The 16,803-nt window shown below is 34.1% G+C and overlaps 5 protein-coding genes across 10 annotated transcripts in view; 3 read left to right on the forward strand and 2 right to left on the reverse strand.

Moving 5' to 3' along the window:
- The window catches only part of Dgk (diacyl glycerol kinase 1), a 115,904-nt gene extending 113,401 nt beyond the window's left edge, over positions 1 to 2,503 (forward strand). For all 5 annotated transcript variants that reach the window (XM_076322730.1, XM_076322731.1, XM_076322732.1 and 2 more), the window contains one exon: positions 110 to 2,503. In XM_076322730.1, the coding sequence (XP_076178845.1) occupies positions 110 to 199 (90 nt within the window). In that variant the 3' untranslated portion in view covers positions 200 to 2,503. The remainder of the gene's footprint in view (positions 1 to 109) is intronic.
- Positions 2,504 to 6,733: 4,230 nt separating this feature from the next.
- On the forward strand, positions 6,734 to 11,308 carry Ge-1 (Enhancer of mRNA-decapping protein 4 homolog Ge-1). The gene is made up of 9 exons (XM_076321479.1): positions 6,734 to 6,905; positions 7,014 to 7,089; positions 7,394 to 7,599; positions 7,670 to 8,049; positions 8,128 to 8,396; positions 8,458 to 9,998; positions 10,087 to 10,294; positions 10,363 to 10,656; positions 10,740 to 11,308. The coding sequence occupies exons 2-9, from the start codon at positions 7,037 to 7,039 to the stop codon at positions 10,927 to 10,929; spliced, it is 3,141 nt and encodes a 1,046-aa protein (XP_076177594.1). The 5' UTR covers positions 6,734 to 6,905; positions 7,014 to 7,036; the 3' UTR covers positions 10,930 to 11,308.
- A 1,262-nt stretch (positions 11,309 to 12,570) lies between these two features.
- LOC143152500 (rRNA-processing protein UTP23 homolog) lies at positions 12,571 to 14,125 on the reverse strand. 2 transcript variants are annotated; one of them, XM_076322735.1, is made up of 4 exons: positions 13,937 to 14,125; positions 13,569 to 13,782; positions 13,239 to 13,471; positions 12,571 to 13,165 (listed from the first exon to the last, which is right to left on the reverse strand). In XM_076322735.1, the coding sequence occupies exons 2-4, from the start codon at positions 13,686 to 13,688 to the stop codon at positions 12,730 to 12,732; spliced, it is 789 nt and encodes a 262-aa protein (XP_076178850.1). In that variant the 5' UTR covers positions 13,689 to 13,782; positions 13,937 to 14,125; the 3' UTR covers positions 12,571 to 12,729. The 2 variants fall into 2 exon arrangements, with proteins under 2 accessions (XP_076178850.1, XP_076178851.1); XM_076322736.1 differs by lacking the exon at positions 13,937 to 14,125 and adding an exon at positions 13,855 to 13,871.
- LOC143152502 (putative small nuclear ribonucleoprotein Sm D2) lies at positions 14,027 to 15,022 on the forward strand. The gene is made up of 3 exons (XM_076322738.1): positions 14,027 to 14,224; positions 14,401 to 14,656; positions 14,739 to 15,022. Coding segments are annotated over exons 1-3 (363 nt in total). The 5' UTR covers positions 14,027 to 14,222; the 3' UTR covers positions 14,844 to 15,022.
- LOC143152501 (proteasome subunit alpha type-6) lies at positions 15,014 to 16,327 on the reverse strand. The gene is made up of 5 exons (XM_076322737.1): positions 16,171 to 16,327; positions 15,908 to 16,002; positions 15,734 to 15,815; positions 15,212 to 15,641; positions 15,014 to 15,119 (listed from the first exon to the last, which is right to left on the reverse strand). Exons 1-5 carry the CDS (start codon positions 16,244 to 16,246, stop codon positions 15,062 to 15,064), a joined length of 741 nt encoding a protein of 246 aa, XP_076178852.1. The 5' UTR covers positions 16,247 to 16,327; the 3' UTR covers positions 15,014 to 15,061.
- Between the last annotated feature and the right edge of the window lie 476 nt (positions 16,328 to 16,803).

Below are 16,803 nucleotides of genomic sequence, written 5' to 3' on the forward strand. Positions count from 1 at the left end.
GTTCCAAGGAAATCGTTGAATACGTGTATCGTTGGGAAATATTCGACGCGTTCGACTATACTTGAAACGAAATCAATCGACCCCTCATAAAAGTATTTCGTTGTTTCAGATTCACATAACGCATAAGAACCAAGTCCCGATGTTGATGGCACCACCGCCAGAGAAGGGTCAAGGTTTCTTCCGTTTCTTGAGGAGGTGAACTCCGCCACCCGGAGAGACCTAGAAACTGAGAAATCGGTTCACACCCTGCCCGTAGTCTTGAACGTCGTCCCCGTACCCCCTGTTTTATCTTCTCTTGATTAAGTCGAGAACAAGAAGCGTATCGGTTCGGTCGTACGTTAACGTACTTAAACAGTGCTTCAGTGCTGGTTCGAGCGCCAGTGAACGAGCTTCGACGTAACTTAGGTATTCTTGTGTACAGTATTTTTTGAGAATAATAATAATGAAACAAAGCATCTTTCATCTTAGAGTTAGGGTCAGCGGTAGGCTCGTCGGTCGTGTCGCGCTTTAAGAAACCGATTGCCTTGCGCGAGGTAAACAAACATTTTGATGGTTTTGTATTTGTAAGAAGCACCGGTGATCTTCCGTTTCGAACTTGAGTCTACCGCTTCACGTGCGCGTCTACCATCGAGATGGGAACGAATACAGCGAGGGTTGGAGGCACGCTCGAGGTGGTATCGTTGAATCGACACCCTTATGCCCCGGGTACGAGCCGCCAAATGTGTTTTTCCCTATTGAAAAGCTGTCTGCTGGCTACAGAGCCGTACACAATCGATCCGATATCACTATCACTTTTATTTCCCAATCACGGGACTTTGCTCTCTAAAGTTTCCCACGTCCTCGCTGTATTACTTCCGTCGATCACGTACAAGCCTGTATTATCGCAATCGGCCGTACCAACACGACGGATTGTACGGTATCATGCAAAAGAGAAAATAATCTCGTAGGTAACGGTTACCTATAAGTATCTAAACGTAACGATTACTTCTTTCGATCGTTGTTTTCCCCGTCGTACAACGCGTAGTAATATCGTATAAGGGTTTCATTTCTCCGACGAGATACGAGTTACTTAGTACAACTCGAGGATGAACAGGACCGTTCCCCACTTTCGTGATATCATTCGTTCCGGAAATTGCGAACTTTCGATTTAATCGTTGAACGTTTAACCAGTATCGTACACGTCGTGTTATTGATTTACAATTCGTTACCGCGGCCTGTACATTCTCGACTCGCAACGCCTTGTCGTCGTTTTTACTTTCACGAAGAGTCTAATATAATCGACTCCTCGGGCCATGAAACAATTTTTCAGATCGCTCCTCTTTTTTGCACGACTCCGTCCAACAATCAAAGATCTTATACTTTCCTCTCTTAACGTTAGGATTTTTGTACGAAAGCTTAGTCGTAACCGCTTAGACGTAAACCGTGATCGATTAATTTATTTATTTATTTATTTGTCAGATCTATTTATTTATCCGACGGCTGTCCCCAAGCCGGAGCAATATATCGTGTGCATATCAGGAAGACAGCGTGCGCGTATAAAGTACGTCGTATGGTTCGGTTGTTCCCCGTGTTTGTCCTTCGTATCGTAATCGCGAAGGCGCGCGTTAAAACGAAACTTACGCGTACAATCTCGATTTGGTGCATCGTGGCCCGAAGTCGATCGATGCAACAAAGGATGCGCGCCACTCGATGTATTTAGATCGTTAAGTTCCCTCCGTTCTTTGTTTTCCTTTCTCCGTTATCTACCTATTGCCTTTCACACGTTGGCCGCTCTCAACGACACCCGTGCGTCGATTTACAATTTTGCCAGCCACGGGTTGGTGAACGTTAGCGTTACGAGTCCACGCGTTTGAATCTCCGAAATGCAACTCCCTGACCTTGAATTTCGAGCTCGAGTTTCTTCCATCGCGCACGACGAGAGAATAAAACGTTAAAGGGACAACGGAATCCCTCGGTTGCTCTTTTTATTCCACGTTACCGAGAAGAATACTTCGGAATCGAAAGAAACAAGAAAGATCGATCTCGAACCTCAAGGACAAGGTTCACACCCTACTACTAGTACTACCACTGCGTCGCAGAAGTGGATCAATTGTTACCACGTACTGTATCGTTAGAACGTAGAGACAACGTATTTTACCGAGTTTAATCAAAACGAATCAGCCAACGTGTTAGATATAATCAGTATTGCAGTTTCGAGATTCACGAAGATTTTTCGTACGATTCTTCAACGACCGTGTCAACACGCATTTTCGTCATTAATCGTTTCTAAGCGCTTCTTCGCAGTATACAGTTTTCTTATAGTCGTGTGCACTCGTCCGCGCGGGTGCTCCGAAATACTTGCACACCACGTTCTCCGTTTCTCTTCTTGTACAAGTACCGTTCCATCGAGTGAGACCAGCGATCGAACGTCACCGATACACTCGCTTGGAAAATACTTTCCGAAGCATTTTTCAAATTCTCCGTCCGACGGGTAGTACGAATAAACGGTAATAAGTTTGCTCGATATTTTTCTATTTTTTTTTTTCTTTCTTTTTTCTTTCTTTTCGTCCCATTTTTTTCGCGCTCGTTTCGGGGCACTCGTCGGGCGCGGGTTTCTTCGCGCGCTCCGAAAGTGTCAATTTCGATGAGAGATCGTAACGAATCGTAATGTATTTTGACAAGAATCGTCGTAGCAATATCGAGTAGAGCGCTTCGATCACAATCGCAGTATAAAAAGAAAACGACAAAAAAAAAGAACACACAAACACACACATACACAAGGAAAAGGAAAAGAAGACGAGTTCTCGCGTAAATACACAATGAGGTCAATGTAAATCCACTTCGTACCGGTAAAGGTATCCACTTCGCTCTCGCGTAACCGTGTTTACAGGCGTGTGTCTCATGCTTTTGTATTAAAAGAAGAATGAAAAAAAAAGAAGAAAAAAGAAAAAAAAAAAGAAAAGAAAAACCGGAACCGAGAAGTGCGCAACAAAGAAGCACGAGACCGATTAACATCCCGCAGGGACCATCTCATCGTCGAGATCCATTTAACGATACAGAGTATAACTCCTAAATTTTATCTTCCGGGCAGTGATGACCATATTAAGCCTTGCGTAACGTTTCAATTCAGCGACGCCCAGCGATACGCGCGTTTCCAATAACGTACGTTAGATTCGATCGCGCGTGGAAAATTGTAGTAGACTTTTTCCTCCGTATCCACTTTCGTTCAAACCCTCCCCCCACCCCAGCCCCGTTCCCAATTGAGTGAGACTTTTTCCCCTTCGTTCGCGAACGAACGACCATTTTGTCGAAACACGACGTCCGCGCTAGAGCCAGAGGAACGTCACGAGTCAATAATACTTTCGAGCATGTATTTCTATTCACGTAGGTATTCACGTACAATTTCTTCGTCGCGTAATAATTATCGTATACGTGCACGAAACGTAACGATCCACGTATAGGTGTAGCTGCTCTCGTTAGACGAATCGAAATATTACGCTTACGTATAATGATACGACCATTAAGGTCTTAATCGTTAAGTCGTTTATTCATTAGCGGAGAAATTCGAACCGAGGATGGAGAACGACGAGACCCTACGGTGGATATACCGCCTCGCGATCACGTACGAGGCGTATAGGAAAGAATTAAAAAACAAAAGAAAAAAAAAAAACAAAAATAATAACCAATCGTCGTGCTCCGTCGTCGCAAATCTGTGAATACTATCGGCACAATAATTAAAAATATTGTTTTTCTATCGGATTGACGCAGTGTCTCGGTGTGTGCTTGTCGTTGTATAATGTTACGGTGTAAAGAGTCGAAAAAAGAAAGACCCGAAGAAAGGTGGGGAGAAGGGGGGGGGGGGAGAAAACGATAAACGTAAACGTCCCGTGGACGCGGGATAAAGATGAAAGGAACGCGTGAAACATTTTTCACTGGGACGAAAACAGGATGGTTTTCTTTCGTTTCGTTTCGTAACCCAGTCGGCGAAATAACGACACACAGAATCGTAATGCGTCTTCTATTTTCCCTTCGAGAATTATACCGACATCTTACCGATATACAGCGTGACCCATTTCAATCTGCGGATTCGAGGGGAATCGAGAAAATCGAACACACGTCGTGTACATATTGCGGTTAAAGGAATGGTCGACGTTGCCGTTAGAGTGTCCGGTGGGAAAGACATCTCAAGGTCGTTTGTGTTTCTTGCTTTTCGACAACAACAACAATTGGCGTACCTTTCGTCGTCGGCTCGACCAAACACCGGTGTGCAAAATCATTTAACGGACCATTGTAAGCGTTCGCGTTACTCGCTTCACACGATTCATTGAAAATTTTTAAATACGATGTTGGACAAATAATAAAGTTCGGTTTTATTTTCAATTGTTCCAATAACTCGTCGCACTGCGCCTTTGTTTTCTTTCTCTTGTTTGGCTTTTCGTTGCAAGGTGACGGAAAACGCTCCGAACGAGATTTGGAAAACGTCAAAGAGTGACCTTGACACGTTTTCGATACCCCTTACCACCGATTTTCATTAATATTCCAATGCTTCCTCGTATCCATTTTTTTTTTTCTCTTTTTTCTTTTTCTTTCTTTTCTGATAGATTTCAATCCACTGACAGATTAAAATGAGCCACCCTGTATACGAGATTAACGCGCGTTGAGTTTGACAATAGTGCTCGTCAATTATTCCCAATTTTTCTTTCATTATTACACGCGCATAGCTAAGTAACAAGTAAACGAACCGACAAGTTCAACGAGCAAGATTGTTGCGTTCAGTGGAGTAATAAAAAGTATCTTGGTAATTAAAGAAACGGATATATATATTTCTCGTCGACGATTGAAAAAAGCGCCGTGAAACATTGAGCTGAAAAGATCCACGAGGAAAGTGTTACGGTGATTCGGTTACTTCGGCCTAATTCGTCTAGTACGAAGTAACCAACAGAAGGTACGCTCGTTCTGGACCCCTTTGGCACGACAAAGGGCCGCGCGAACAGAAAATGTGAATGGGACGTAACGGAATAAACTTGAACATTAACGACGATTTTATCGATTGTGAGAAATTTTCTTTCGCTAAGCCGAATTACATATGCCCATGACCATCTATCCTCTCGACAGACTTTTCTTTATTCGCGTCTCTATCGTCGGTACATTTTCGATGATAAATACATTGATACCGACAGTGGTCGCGTGATTTACGTTGAACGTTCGATCGAAATTGAAGATGTCGTTCGAGTAGAGTTTCATTATCCCGTTTTACGAAGAAAAGAAACATATATTAACGATTTCAAAGATCGATTGTTTTCCGATCGATGTTTACATAGTTTGATGTGCCAACGAACAATGAAAATGCCAAATAATTAAGAATTCGGTGAAATCTGGGGAAAAAGTGTTTAATGTTTGTCCAACTCGCGTTCATCGAGGACGATTTCATTTACCCGATATACGGATTTGTAGTGATTAAGCGCAATTTGAAAATATATTCAAAGTAAATAAATTTACTGCCACTTTTCTTGGATCTACATACGTACATATGTTTGAGGACTACTGCCATTTTCCAAGAGATAGTCGCATATGGGGAAAACAGCCTACCTATTTTAGTGTAATATGCAGAAATAAAGTGTAAATTATGATACATGATTTCCTATAGGTTCTGTTTAAATAAAAAATCCTCTATACATAATGTCCTACAGGTTTCCATACAAATTTCGCTAGTTTGTTTTTCGAATAAAAATAAGACGAAAATTTCGTATAAACAGAGGTCTAGAAATACTTTATTAGAAAGTTGCAACAAATATACAACATATGGAGGCAACGACAAAAATCGTCTTGTATAACGTGGTACTGTACTATTGGGACATTTTTGCCTATATTCTCTAAAGGCAACTCGAACACTTCCCGTGTAGAGACCATAAACGAAACACATATTTGTGTATTATTTGTTCAAAAATTATTTTGGCATTTTGAAGATAATAAACTGTTCGCTTCGCGAGTCAGAATACAATCAAAAGTAAATTACTATCAAAGTGTACAATTTGTAGTCATATTGAACCGTTTCAAAAACATTAAACATGCTTGCATCGAGATATAACATAATATCGTTTAATTATTTTTGCAATACATCGCATGAAAAGTAAAAACCATTATCGTTTTCTTGACATTTCATATTTTTATTATAAGTTTTTAATAAAGTTATTGATAGAATTAAGTTTATACCATTTCTATCTCATTTTTAGCTACAAAACACCATAGCAAAATTTGTATAGAAACCTGTAGAACACTCTCTATAGAAGATCATTTACTATTAAATCGTACAAATAAACTAAGTAAACTTAAATTATTTATAATTTCACAATACCTCATATATATCTTAGCTAATTATCTTCGAAACAGAGTTGAAAATTTAACTGTACTAAAACGTTTATACATTATAGTATTATATAGATTGACGAAATGTTTTCGAAAACATATCAAAGACAAAACATTATTTCGTATTATATACATATATATAAAATAGTTGATGTTAAAATTATAATTTTTAAAAAAAGTCATTATAATCATTGACATAGTGTCACTGGTATTTCATAATATACTCTGATAAAAATAGTATCAGAAAAGTTTATATCATCTGTACCATGTAACCTTAAATCATAATTGTGCATTTAGTGGTTGATGCTTAAAATTAAGATTGCACGAAGCGCCACATAGCGCGAGGCATATAAAATACCGTCGATGTACTTCCGGTTCGTTTTTCTGACAAGTGGGTGATGGCTGCCTGACATTTCGCATTTGTTAATTTCATTGAACTATGGTTCATGAGGCACGTCATTCACTCTCATAAATGAAAGAATAATACTCGCAGCATTTATTCGAACAGGCGACACACCGTTAAAAAACGCTTTCACATCCGGCAGATATATGCACGAAAGGTAAGACCAACGAAGTATCGTTATCAGGCGTGCCACCGGCTGGTGTTAGAATGATCCGAATTCTGTAATGCTTATCGCTGAAATTTCATTAATATTACCACTTTTTAGAGTACGCAGTAACTTTCGGCAAAATGATCAAAACAGGAGAGGATAACCTAAAGCATCTTCATTATCAGCAAACAATGTAAGCTTTAATACAACTTCTCTTTCTACGAATTTCTTATTTTCATTGATAGTTTTGTGTATTTATATGAATTTCTTTTGATCATAACATTCGTTGTTTTAAGACTCTCTTTCCGTGCGTTGAATAATCTAAACATAAAAACAAAACTACTAATTTAATCATTTTTGTTCTTTGAGTTTTTTTATTCTAGTTTAAATGTTGCTTTTATGCCTATATTCAGAGGTATCATAAGTAAACTGTTCTTCTCAAATGTGTGATCTGTAACATTAATATATGCATATTAAGAAATACATCTTATATTTAGAGAATTCAGTGGACAGGAAGATCAACACTCGGTCGAATTATACAGCACTAATGTTACTGTTATACCTTCACCCGGAGGACATAATCATGGTAGTTCAAAGGTGAAACTAAAGAATATTGTTGATTTTACATGGGAACATGGTTTTTATCCCGGCCAGTTATTGGCTGTTCATATATCTGGAAAATATTTAGCTTATGGAATAAAAGGTAACCAAATTTAAATTAAAGTTATAAGTATTTTTTTATTCTCCAAATCTAAAAAACTAAAATTATTTAGTTGGCAATGGAGGAGGTATGGTGAGAGTTGTATACAAAGAATTGGAACAAAGAGCACTATTAAGAGGAATGCGTGCTCCGATACAAGATTTGGCTTTTGCACATGTTTCAAATGCAATTTTAGCATGTGTTGATTACTTGGGAAATCTTTTTATACACACCATTGAATCAACACCATCTGAACTATTATGTAGTTTATTACTACAAGTAGATGCAGCGGACATATCTGCAACTAGTCACCGTGTAATATGGTGTCCATATATTCCTGAGGATGTACCATCCGATGGAGACGAAATTTCAAAACTTTTAGTTTTAACACGTGGTTCAAAAGCAGAGTTGTGGTCAGTTAATACCGTTACATCAAGATTCAGATCAATAGAGGTAAATGTGTACCTTACTTACAGATTATAAAATCCATACAAAATGAACAAACTATCCAACTGTTTGACTGAATGATAGGCAACTGATGCAGCTGCAAAGGAAAATGGAGGCATGTTGGAAATTGATCAACATTCTGATACAATTATTGAAGCAACTTTTAGTCCTGATGGTACAGCTTTGGCTACAGCAAGTTTTGATGGAGAAGTCAAATTCTTCCAAGTTTACATACATGGTAATTCTCATGGTAATCAAGTACAGCCACGCTGTTTACATCAGTGGAGACCACATGGTGGACGACCTCTCTCGTGTTTATTCTTCCTAGATGACCACAAAACATACCATTCTGAGTAAGTGGTATCAAAAATATTGACATAAAATAATCAATTATAACAATATTTTGTTTTATAGTGTACAATTTTGGAGGTTTGCTGTAACAGGGTGTGACAATAATACAGAATTAAAAGTCTGGTCGTGTGAATTATGGACTTGTTTGCAAACCATTAAATTTGCACCAACACCTTCAACTGACAAATTACCAATATTAAAAGCAGGCTTAGATCTTAGTGCTGGCTATCTTTTATTATCGGATATATACAATAAAATTCTGTATATATTAAATCTTACAAAAAATAGTGGAAAAGCGTTAGCATCTGTAACTACTATATCAGAGTTCCTCCTACCATACCCAATACTGAGTTTTGGAATTGTCGACGCTGGTTTACGCAAAATACGTTCTACTGGTGAATCATTAGAAGACTTGTGTCCTTGTGAAGAAGAAATTGAAGAGCAACTTGTTATTCGAATGTATCTAGTTCAACCAAAGTCTCTACAAGAATGTCACATTGCTTTTAAACCTGCTTCACAAGTGAGTGGTAATTGTCTCATAGATACATTGATTCCTGGTTCATTGGATTATTCTGAAGACTTGCCAGATATGGGGACTGTTAATCACAATGCTATCTCGGGAGAAAATTGTGAAGAAGATCATTCTTTATCCACTACAATTGAAGCAACAACGAATCATAATACCGGGTTGAATTTAATGACACCTGATGCATTCAGTTCACCTGCCAAAAAGGAAAATAATGAACTTGATTCTCATTCCGGTAGCCCAGAAATGGGTAAAGTACTTTCTACTAGTCCTTCTCTTGCACAAGCTGCACAAGCTCTAAATACAACAGATCCTCCATTAGCTACAAGTGAATTAGAAGAACAAGCACCTGCTAGTAGTGGTAGTAGTCCATCCAGAGAAGTCAGGGAAATTTTATCTCTTACAAAATCAGATGAAGAACCTGAAACTGAGAATAAGCCAGAAGCTACTGATACAGTTGATGAAGATTGGCCTGACACTCCAACTTATGTCGTTACAGGAGATCTTGAAAACACTTGGGTAACAGCAAATGAATTAAATACGCTTCAATTAATAAATAAATTAGAATCTATTTTGGAAATAACTCAAGATCAAAGACAAAAAGTGAGAGAATTACGTACAGAAGTGACTAGATTAAGGCAAGAAACACCTATCTCAACGCAAATAGAATCTGCTCTGGCAAGAGTTTCTCAGCAGCAAAATGCAACTTTAGAGCAAACATTGTATGGCCAAATAGCAGACCAACATCAGTTCCTCAATACACTTGAAACAATGATCCAAGGTAAAATCGAAATGACTCTGCCGCGCATAATCGAAGACACGGTAGAACCATTGAAGCATCAACTTAGATTAGACTCCGTTCGAATGGATGAACTTTTAAAAGAAAACTTAACGGAATTAATCAATAGCACTCATGTGAAAGACGCGCTTGCATTGGCAGCAGCAAATGCAGCAAAACCAGCATTGGATGTAGCATTTAAAGAAGCCTTCACGAATGTACTGTTACCAGGAATGGAGAAAGCGTGTCAAACAATGTTTAGACAAGTACAAGATGCCTTTATTAAGGGCACTCGCGAATGTAAGAAGTCAATTGATATATTTATGTAAATGCAGTAAAATGCTCGCTCACTGTATTTAGATATGTATACAAGTTACATCTTTTACAGATCTTGAAAATATGAGTGTAATTGCAGACAAACAGTATCAACAACGAAATGAACAGCAAAGCGAAGCATTGTCTGTGTTAGTTCGCGAAGAATTGCAAACTGAGTTGAATAGATGTTTAACTTCCCTACAAGAAGAAACAATACGTACAATTCGTGATTCAATCAGAGATAATTTAAATCAACAACTTACTGAAATTACGAATGCACGGTGAGTGAATATATATAAAATTTATATCAAATTTTTTAGAAAATGTAAATAATTTACGTAACTTATAGTTCGCGAGCAACTACTCTCTCTATACCAGTACCTGCAGTTGCCGATGCTCAAGCACGGGTTATGTCCCTTCTTCAAAGAGGGCAATTAAATGCTGCCTTTCAACAAGCTTTAAGTGCAAGTGATTTAGGTTTGGTAGTATTAGTATGTGAAAAGACAGAACCCACCAGAGTATTTTCTTCTGTTGCGGGATTGCAGGGCCAAAGTTCAAGATGTATTTTACCACAACCTGTAATTCTTTCACTTGTACAACAGTTATCTGCAGACTTAGGACACCGTACAGAATTGAAACATAGGTAATAAGATGTTTTTGTTTTCCTCAAAAAAATATTTAATTTTGGTTCTTGAATATCTCTGGATATCTATAATTTTCCAACAGGTGGCTTGAAGAGGCAATATTACACTTGGACCCTAATGACCCAGTGACACGAGAGCACATGGGTACAGTGTTAATTACCTTACAAAATCAATTAAGTGCATTTGCAGCGGATAATCCACATCATAGTTCTACTCGACGTATGAGAATGTTAGCTATGGCTGCACGTGCACTTTTAACCCAACATCCTTGATATCAGATACGTTTAGAGTAAAAAGAACTCATTGATAAGATAACATCAGGTTTTATACGTTTTGTTTAACAAATACTTTAATCCGAAAACAATATCCATACTTGTCGTATTTAAGACTGGCAGACATTGACATAGATTGTGAAAGAAATATTATATAAATTTATTATCAGCAGTTTTATCCAATTTATCAAAACCTACTCTTGTAATTTGATTGTTTACAAAGTACATACGTTTACGGGATATTCGAGAGTCTACCAGAGAATTATTTTCTTAAGGTTAAACAAGTATTACATAAATGCATTATGCAATATAATTATAAAATGTGATACAAATGCAATTAAGTCTTTAAAATGTGAGCAATTTAGTTACTATAAATTATTAATTATTTACATTAATTATTGATATTGTATTAACAATTAATATTGACGAGTTTAATAATGATTTTTAAAATATATAAGAAAAGTTTTCTTTTTAATTATTACTTTCGTTGTTTGATATAATTTTTCTATGACGTTAAACCCAAATAACACTTCCTACATGTAAAAGAAATTTTAAAATAGTATTTTTATGCGTAAATTGACGTTCAACGAAATAGTACGCTCCCTAATTCTCCTAAACGTTGACTTTATATTAAATAATCTATTATAATGAATTTCATGACTTATTGTATAATAATATACATTAAACCTGCCATGCCCATAAGGATGAAGTAGTTCTAATATTTTAAGTAGATTTTAAGTTATCAGCTTTAACGATTTTCTGAAGGGAAATTCTTTACGTAAATCTTGTGTTTTTTACTATGTTTTAAAGTATTTTTGTTCAACATTATTTTACTTCACCTCAGTCTCAACCATATTTTCTGTTTCGCCATATGCTGCTAACTATATGTAATAAAACAAAATATTCTATATTTCTTACTATGAAAAAATAAAAAATTAAAAATTAATAAGTTGTATGTCGAATTTTATAATGTATATGTTAGTATAACAGAAATTATTTTTTTTATACCTTGTTTATTAATTATGTTAGTTTGGCACTTAACATATTTAAGTGAAAACTTGTTCCTTTTTCAAGCCATATAATGTCACTTGCAGTACTTCCATTGTATGTAGTAATCCTTGAAAAAGGACTGTACATAGTGTGCAATTCACGGATATTCATAGATTCCCTTTAAATTTTTGCACATTAAAGTTCCTAATTCTATATTTACGTCGTGTTCATTGTATTGTTAGGTATTGCAGTAGAAATGTAATATATTTAAGGATTATACATCTTTCTTAAAACTGGTGATTCTATTTACTTATTCTTCTTATTCTAATTAAATGTAATTCTTAGTACTATTTTCATAATACAAAGGAATATAAATACTAGGATATTTCGAAATATAACAAATCTAATAATTAAACCTCTCACTACTAAAATCATACTTTTAAAGGAATTTTGCAATATTGTATAAAATTTTTGAAACGATTTTGCAATGTTACATTTCATGCATTTGAGATTTTTCCATCGTAACAAATCCAAACATTAATTATGTTATTTGTCAAACACAGATAATATAATTGTGTAATAAGGGATGTATTAAGGGTTAACAATTTTATTATTAACATTAGCACCTGGGTCGTATTTGTGAATAAACTCATCTTGTATTAATAATAATATATCACAATAACATTCTATAATTAATTTTATGAATTGAAGAAAGACTATTATATTATAAATAAAAATGAAATTTATTTACATAAATTGATACTTGATCCATGTTCAAATTTCTCTTTATAGACATATTTTTACGCATTTTTAGTTTTTATGTTCTTTTTTATATTTATTTTTAATTTCAGCTACTAATGTTTCTTTAACATGTGTTGCTATTTTTATTTTCTTTCTCTTCTTCACTCTTCCAGTTTTGTTTTCAGTAGTATTGTTTGATGTTTCTGTTTGTGGTTTCTTCTTTTTCTTCAAACAACTAAGTGGGTTTGGACCTTTCTTTTTTCGTTTCTTTTTCAATTTCAGATCTAATTTTTCTGGTAGACCTGCTGTTTCTTTTAGTGTTTTAATATTTTGTATTTCCCAAGTACTCATCCCTAATCCTTTACGGATAGTTTCAGCATATTCACGACTTGCTTGTGACGGAGCTTCTAAAGTTGGTGCTTTACCATGTAGATATATTATTGGAACACCTGGAATCTTTCTCAAAATATCTTGAAGTTCTCGATCCTGAGTAGCCACAATGTATCTGTAATATACAAGTGATATATACACAATATCTTTAATATCTTTTACAAATTATTTAGTTTATTTTTATTTACCTGGCTGAATTATTTTTTTTAACCATTGCTTGTAAACATTTTGTGCCAGTTATTGAATATTTCATATGTCCACATTTATGTATAGGATATTGTTTAACTATTTGCATTGCACCACTAACTGCCTTAGAAAATGAACCAAGCTTTTCTGTCTCTAAAATTATACATGGTGTAGTTAATAGTTTCACTTCGGATTGAAAATATTTTGATAACTGTTCCTGAATATTGAATTTATTCTAAAAAATAAAATAAAAGAATATTATACACTAAAGTGAAACAATTTATAATCATTGACATTTTTATAAATTATAAATAAAGTATGTTAACACAAACCTCTAATGCAACGAATGCAAATGTGCCGTCAATAAGAATTTGAAACGGTGGTCTAAATTTAAAATTGTTAATAAAAAAACCTAAATGTTTTCTTGCTCTCTTTTGGCGAGCTGTTTTCATGATTTTATTTTTCTTATTATACTTAAGAAAACTTGAAAACGTATCACCTTTAAAAGTTCTTACAACACGTATATTTTCTTAACCCCTAAAATATCTGGTCAAAGTATTATAAATCAATTATGAATGAAATCTTATACATATATTGTAAATAAAGATAAAAAATTACTTAAATTTCAAAAGTCATAAGTAAAATACAAATGTAGTTTTTATAAGTTTTCTTTATTCTGTTTATTTATTTATTTACTCACGTGAGTACTTTACAAATATATATTTTATTAACTAATAAATTTTAGAACTGTACTGTCATTATTGTTTTGTACATTATACATATATGTACATATTATTGGATATGTAAAAAGTAATATAGGAGGTATAACCTATTACTAACATTGGTAATTGGTAAATTGAAAAAGTAAAGCTTTAGAGTGTCTGTTGCGTCTCGCTTTCAAATAGTGGTTGGTATATGGTGTGATAGTATTACTTTAAAAATAAAGGTCTTATTATTATTTCTATATATAGAAAAATAACGTAAAAATGTGAGTATCTAAAAAACATTTTCTTTTATTATAAACTATTCACGCGCTCAAATAGAAGATTATAACCTCAATTGTTTGTTTGTATTTTAATCTTTTACATAAATTCTGTTCATAGATAGTAAAGTTATTTTTAAAAATTCTGTTTATATTGATTTAACTAATATTTTTTATTGTAGGTCTTCATTAACTAAACCAAAGTCTGAAATGACTCCTGAAGAACTAGCAAAACGGGAGGAAGAAGAATTTAACACAGGACCACTTTCAGTGTTGACTCAGTCTGTTAAAAACAATACTCAAGTTTTAATTAATTGCAGAAACAATAAAAAATTGTTAGGAAGAGTAAAAGCATTTGACAGACACTGTAATATGGTTTTAGAAAATGTGAAAGAAATGTGGACTGAACTTCCACGTACAGGAAAAGGGAAAAAAAAGGTAAAATTATTAAGTTCTAGGTGTTTAAACAAGTTTTATAACCAAAAGTAAAATTAAAATTGAAAATTCTATTTTCATTTAGGCAAAACCAGTGAACAAAGATAGATTCATCTCAAAAATGTTTTTACGAGGAGATTCTGTTATTTTAGTTCTACGAAATCCATTGGCAACAGCATCAGGAAAATAATTTTCAGATAAGTTTACTACTTTATAATTTATAATAAGGATAATATACTGGAAATAAACTTTTTAATATAAATTACATGCGTTTATAATTTATTTATATATTAACAATGATATATAACCTTGTAAAATATGTACTCTTATATTTTAAATATTGGAGTAAAAAAACTATAGTAAGCAAGACATGACATTTATTTGTATTGAAAATTATACATAAAGTTATCAATCTTTTTCAGCAATTGCAGTAAGATGCTTATCAATCTCTTGTTCCGTTAAAATCCTGAAACAACAAAATATATGTAATACTTATTTATAAAATCTTCATGCATGAAACATAAATAGTACTTTGAATAATTGTTTTAATATACTTACCGAAATTTAGGATTATCTTTTGATACCACACCAACTTCTATTTCTGTTGGTTTAAAATCTACTGATAAAACAGTAGATAAACATGTAATAGCTAACTGTATTGTTTCATCATAATCATAATTTTGTTTCTTCTTTAGTTTTTTCTCAAGATAAGAATTAGCCTCAGTTTGTTTAGCACCAACAGATATGGCTCTATAACCGCAAAAATAACCTGCAGGATCAGCCTTATAAAGACATGCACCTTTTTCTTTATCATATGAAATAAGCATCATAGAACATCCAAGAGGCCGCATCTCTGCATTCTGTGTATACACTTGACTTATATCAGCAATACGACGGCACAATGCATCCACAGGCATTTCATAATCATACTTATACTTAAAATGAGCTGCTTCATACCGTGCACGTTGCACTTGTGATTTGCTATCGGCTGAAATTTAAAATATTATTCCATACAAAAAGAAATCCATAAATTATATAAAATTTATATTAAACACTTATTATATTGAGTAATTTACTCACCTATCATGCCTGTCATAAGGCAACCAATATGCTCTGTGAGTTGAAAAATGTGAGTAACACTGGAAGCATCGAGTAGCTTATCCTATAAAAAAATATTTTCAAAATTTGACATTTTATTCGCAAGAATATCTAAGTATTAAAAATAACAGTAAAGTGTTAAAGAGGTTATCTTACAGGTACTTTCTTCTGTGTCGTAAAAACAACTGTATCGACTCCTTTAACCGCAACGGATGTTAAACCACCTTGATTTATTGCTTTAAATGCATATTCTGTAAAATGTTTGTAATTATTTTTCAAGTTCAAAATTGCAAATCACGCCATGTCATGATTCCCGATTGAAGATATCCCATATACAACTTAATGAATAACATAAAAGTCACCGATAATAATTCAAGAACTATTTGTAATGTAATGTAAAATATTTTTATGATCCTTACCCACTTGGTAAAGCCGTCCTTCTGGCGAAAATATCGTAATATGTCTATCAAAACCAGCACTACTGCCTCGCGCCATGTTCACAAATACTAATCTTAATGGTTGTATTCGTTCAAAAGTTTCAGGCAACTTGAAACGTCAATCATACAAGAACTACATTAAGGTAGTTCACATTAAACGACATAACATTTCGCCGATATTTTTTCTAGTATTATTTTTATATTCAATCAAGGATAAAATCAAAATTAAATTTTATATGATTTCGCCACTTTTTCTTAGAAACTTGATAAGTGTTTAACGATTAACAGTGCATTTTGAATATATTCGTACTATGAATTATTTATTTTTCTTTACTTTTTTAAACAGAAATACTTTTCATATTAAATTTGATTTTGTTTTTAAACTGTACTGGAAACTATCGTATGCTTTTAAGTATATATAGTTTTAAATAACGTTTGGTAGATAACAGTTCTATTAAATTCATATTACAATTATTTAAAACATATGAATTAAAATTATAATTTATGTTTAATAATAGAAATGGGATTATTCATAAATTTTAATATAGATAAGGTTCGAGTGTTCTGCAGATCAAGATCGAATTTAATCAATATGACATGTAATAGATTTTGAAA

Source organism: Ptiloglossa arizonensis, chromosome 10 (assembly GCF_051014685.1).
Source record: "Ptiloglossa arizonensis isolate GNS036 chromosome 10, iyPtiAriz1_principal, whole genome shotgun sequence".
In the NCBI taxonomy this organism is placed as follows: Eukaryota; Metazoa; Arthropoda; class Insecta; order Hymenoptera; family Colletidae; genus Ptiloglossa; species Ptiloglossa arizonensis.

Bases quoted from the DNA above. Each gene is read 5' to 3' on its own strand.
- Ge-1 (XM_076321479.1), top strand. From the start codon at position 7,037: ATGATCAAAACAGGAGAGGATAACCTAAAGCATCTTCATTATCAGCAA. The intron at 7,600-7,669 runs GTAACCAAATTT...AAAATTATTTAG, and splicing joins TTTAGCTTATGGAATAAAAG to TTGGCAATGGAGGAGGTATG. The intron at 8,050-8,127 runs GTAAATGTGTAC...ACTGAATGATAG, and splicing joins CAAGATTCAGATCAATAGAG to GCAACTGATGCAGCTGCAAA.
- LOC143152500 (XM_076322735.1), bottom strand. From the start codon at position 13,688: ATGAAAACAGCTCGCCAAAAGAGAGCAAGAAAACATTTAGGTTTTTTT. The intron at 13,472-13,568 runs GTTTGTGTTAAC...TTTATTTTTTAG, and splicing joins TTGCATTCGTTGCATTAGAG to AATAAATTCAATATTCAGGA. The intron at 13,166-13,238 runs GTAAATAAAAAT...TGTATATTACAG, and splicing joins AAAAAAAATAATTCAGCCAG to ATACATTGTGGCTACTCAGG.
- LOC143152502 (XM_076322738.1), top strand. The intron at 14,657-14,738 runs GTAAAATTATTA...ATTTTCATTTAG, and splicing joins CAGGAAAAGGGAAAAAAAAG to GCAAAACCAGTGAACAAAGA.
- LOC143152501 (XM_076322737.1), bottom strand. From the start codon at position 16,246: ATGGCGCGAGGCAGTAGTGCTGGTTTTGATAGACATATTACGATATTT. The intron at 15,816-15,907 runs GTAAGATAACCT...ATTTTTTTATAG, and splicing joins CGACACAGAAGAAAGTACCT to GATAAGCTACTCGATGCTTC. The intron at 15,642-15,733 runs GTGAGTAAATTA...TTTAAATTTCAG, and splicing joins CCTTATGACAGGCATGATAG to CCGATAGCAAATCACAAGTG.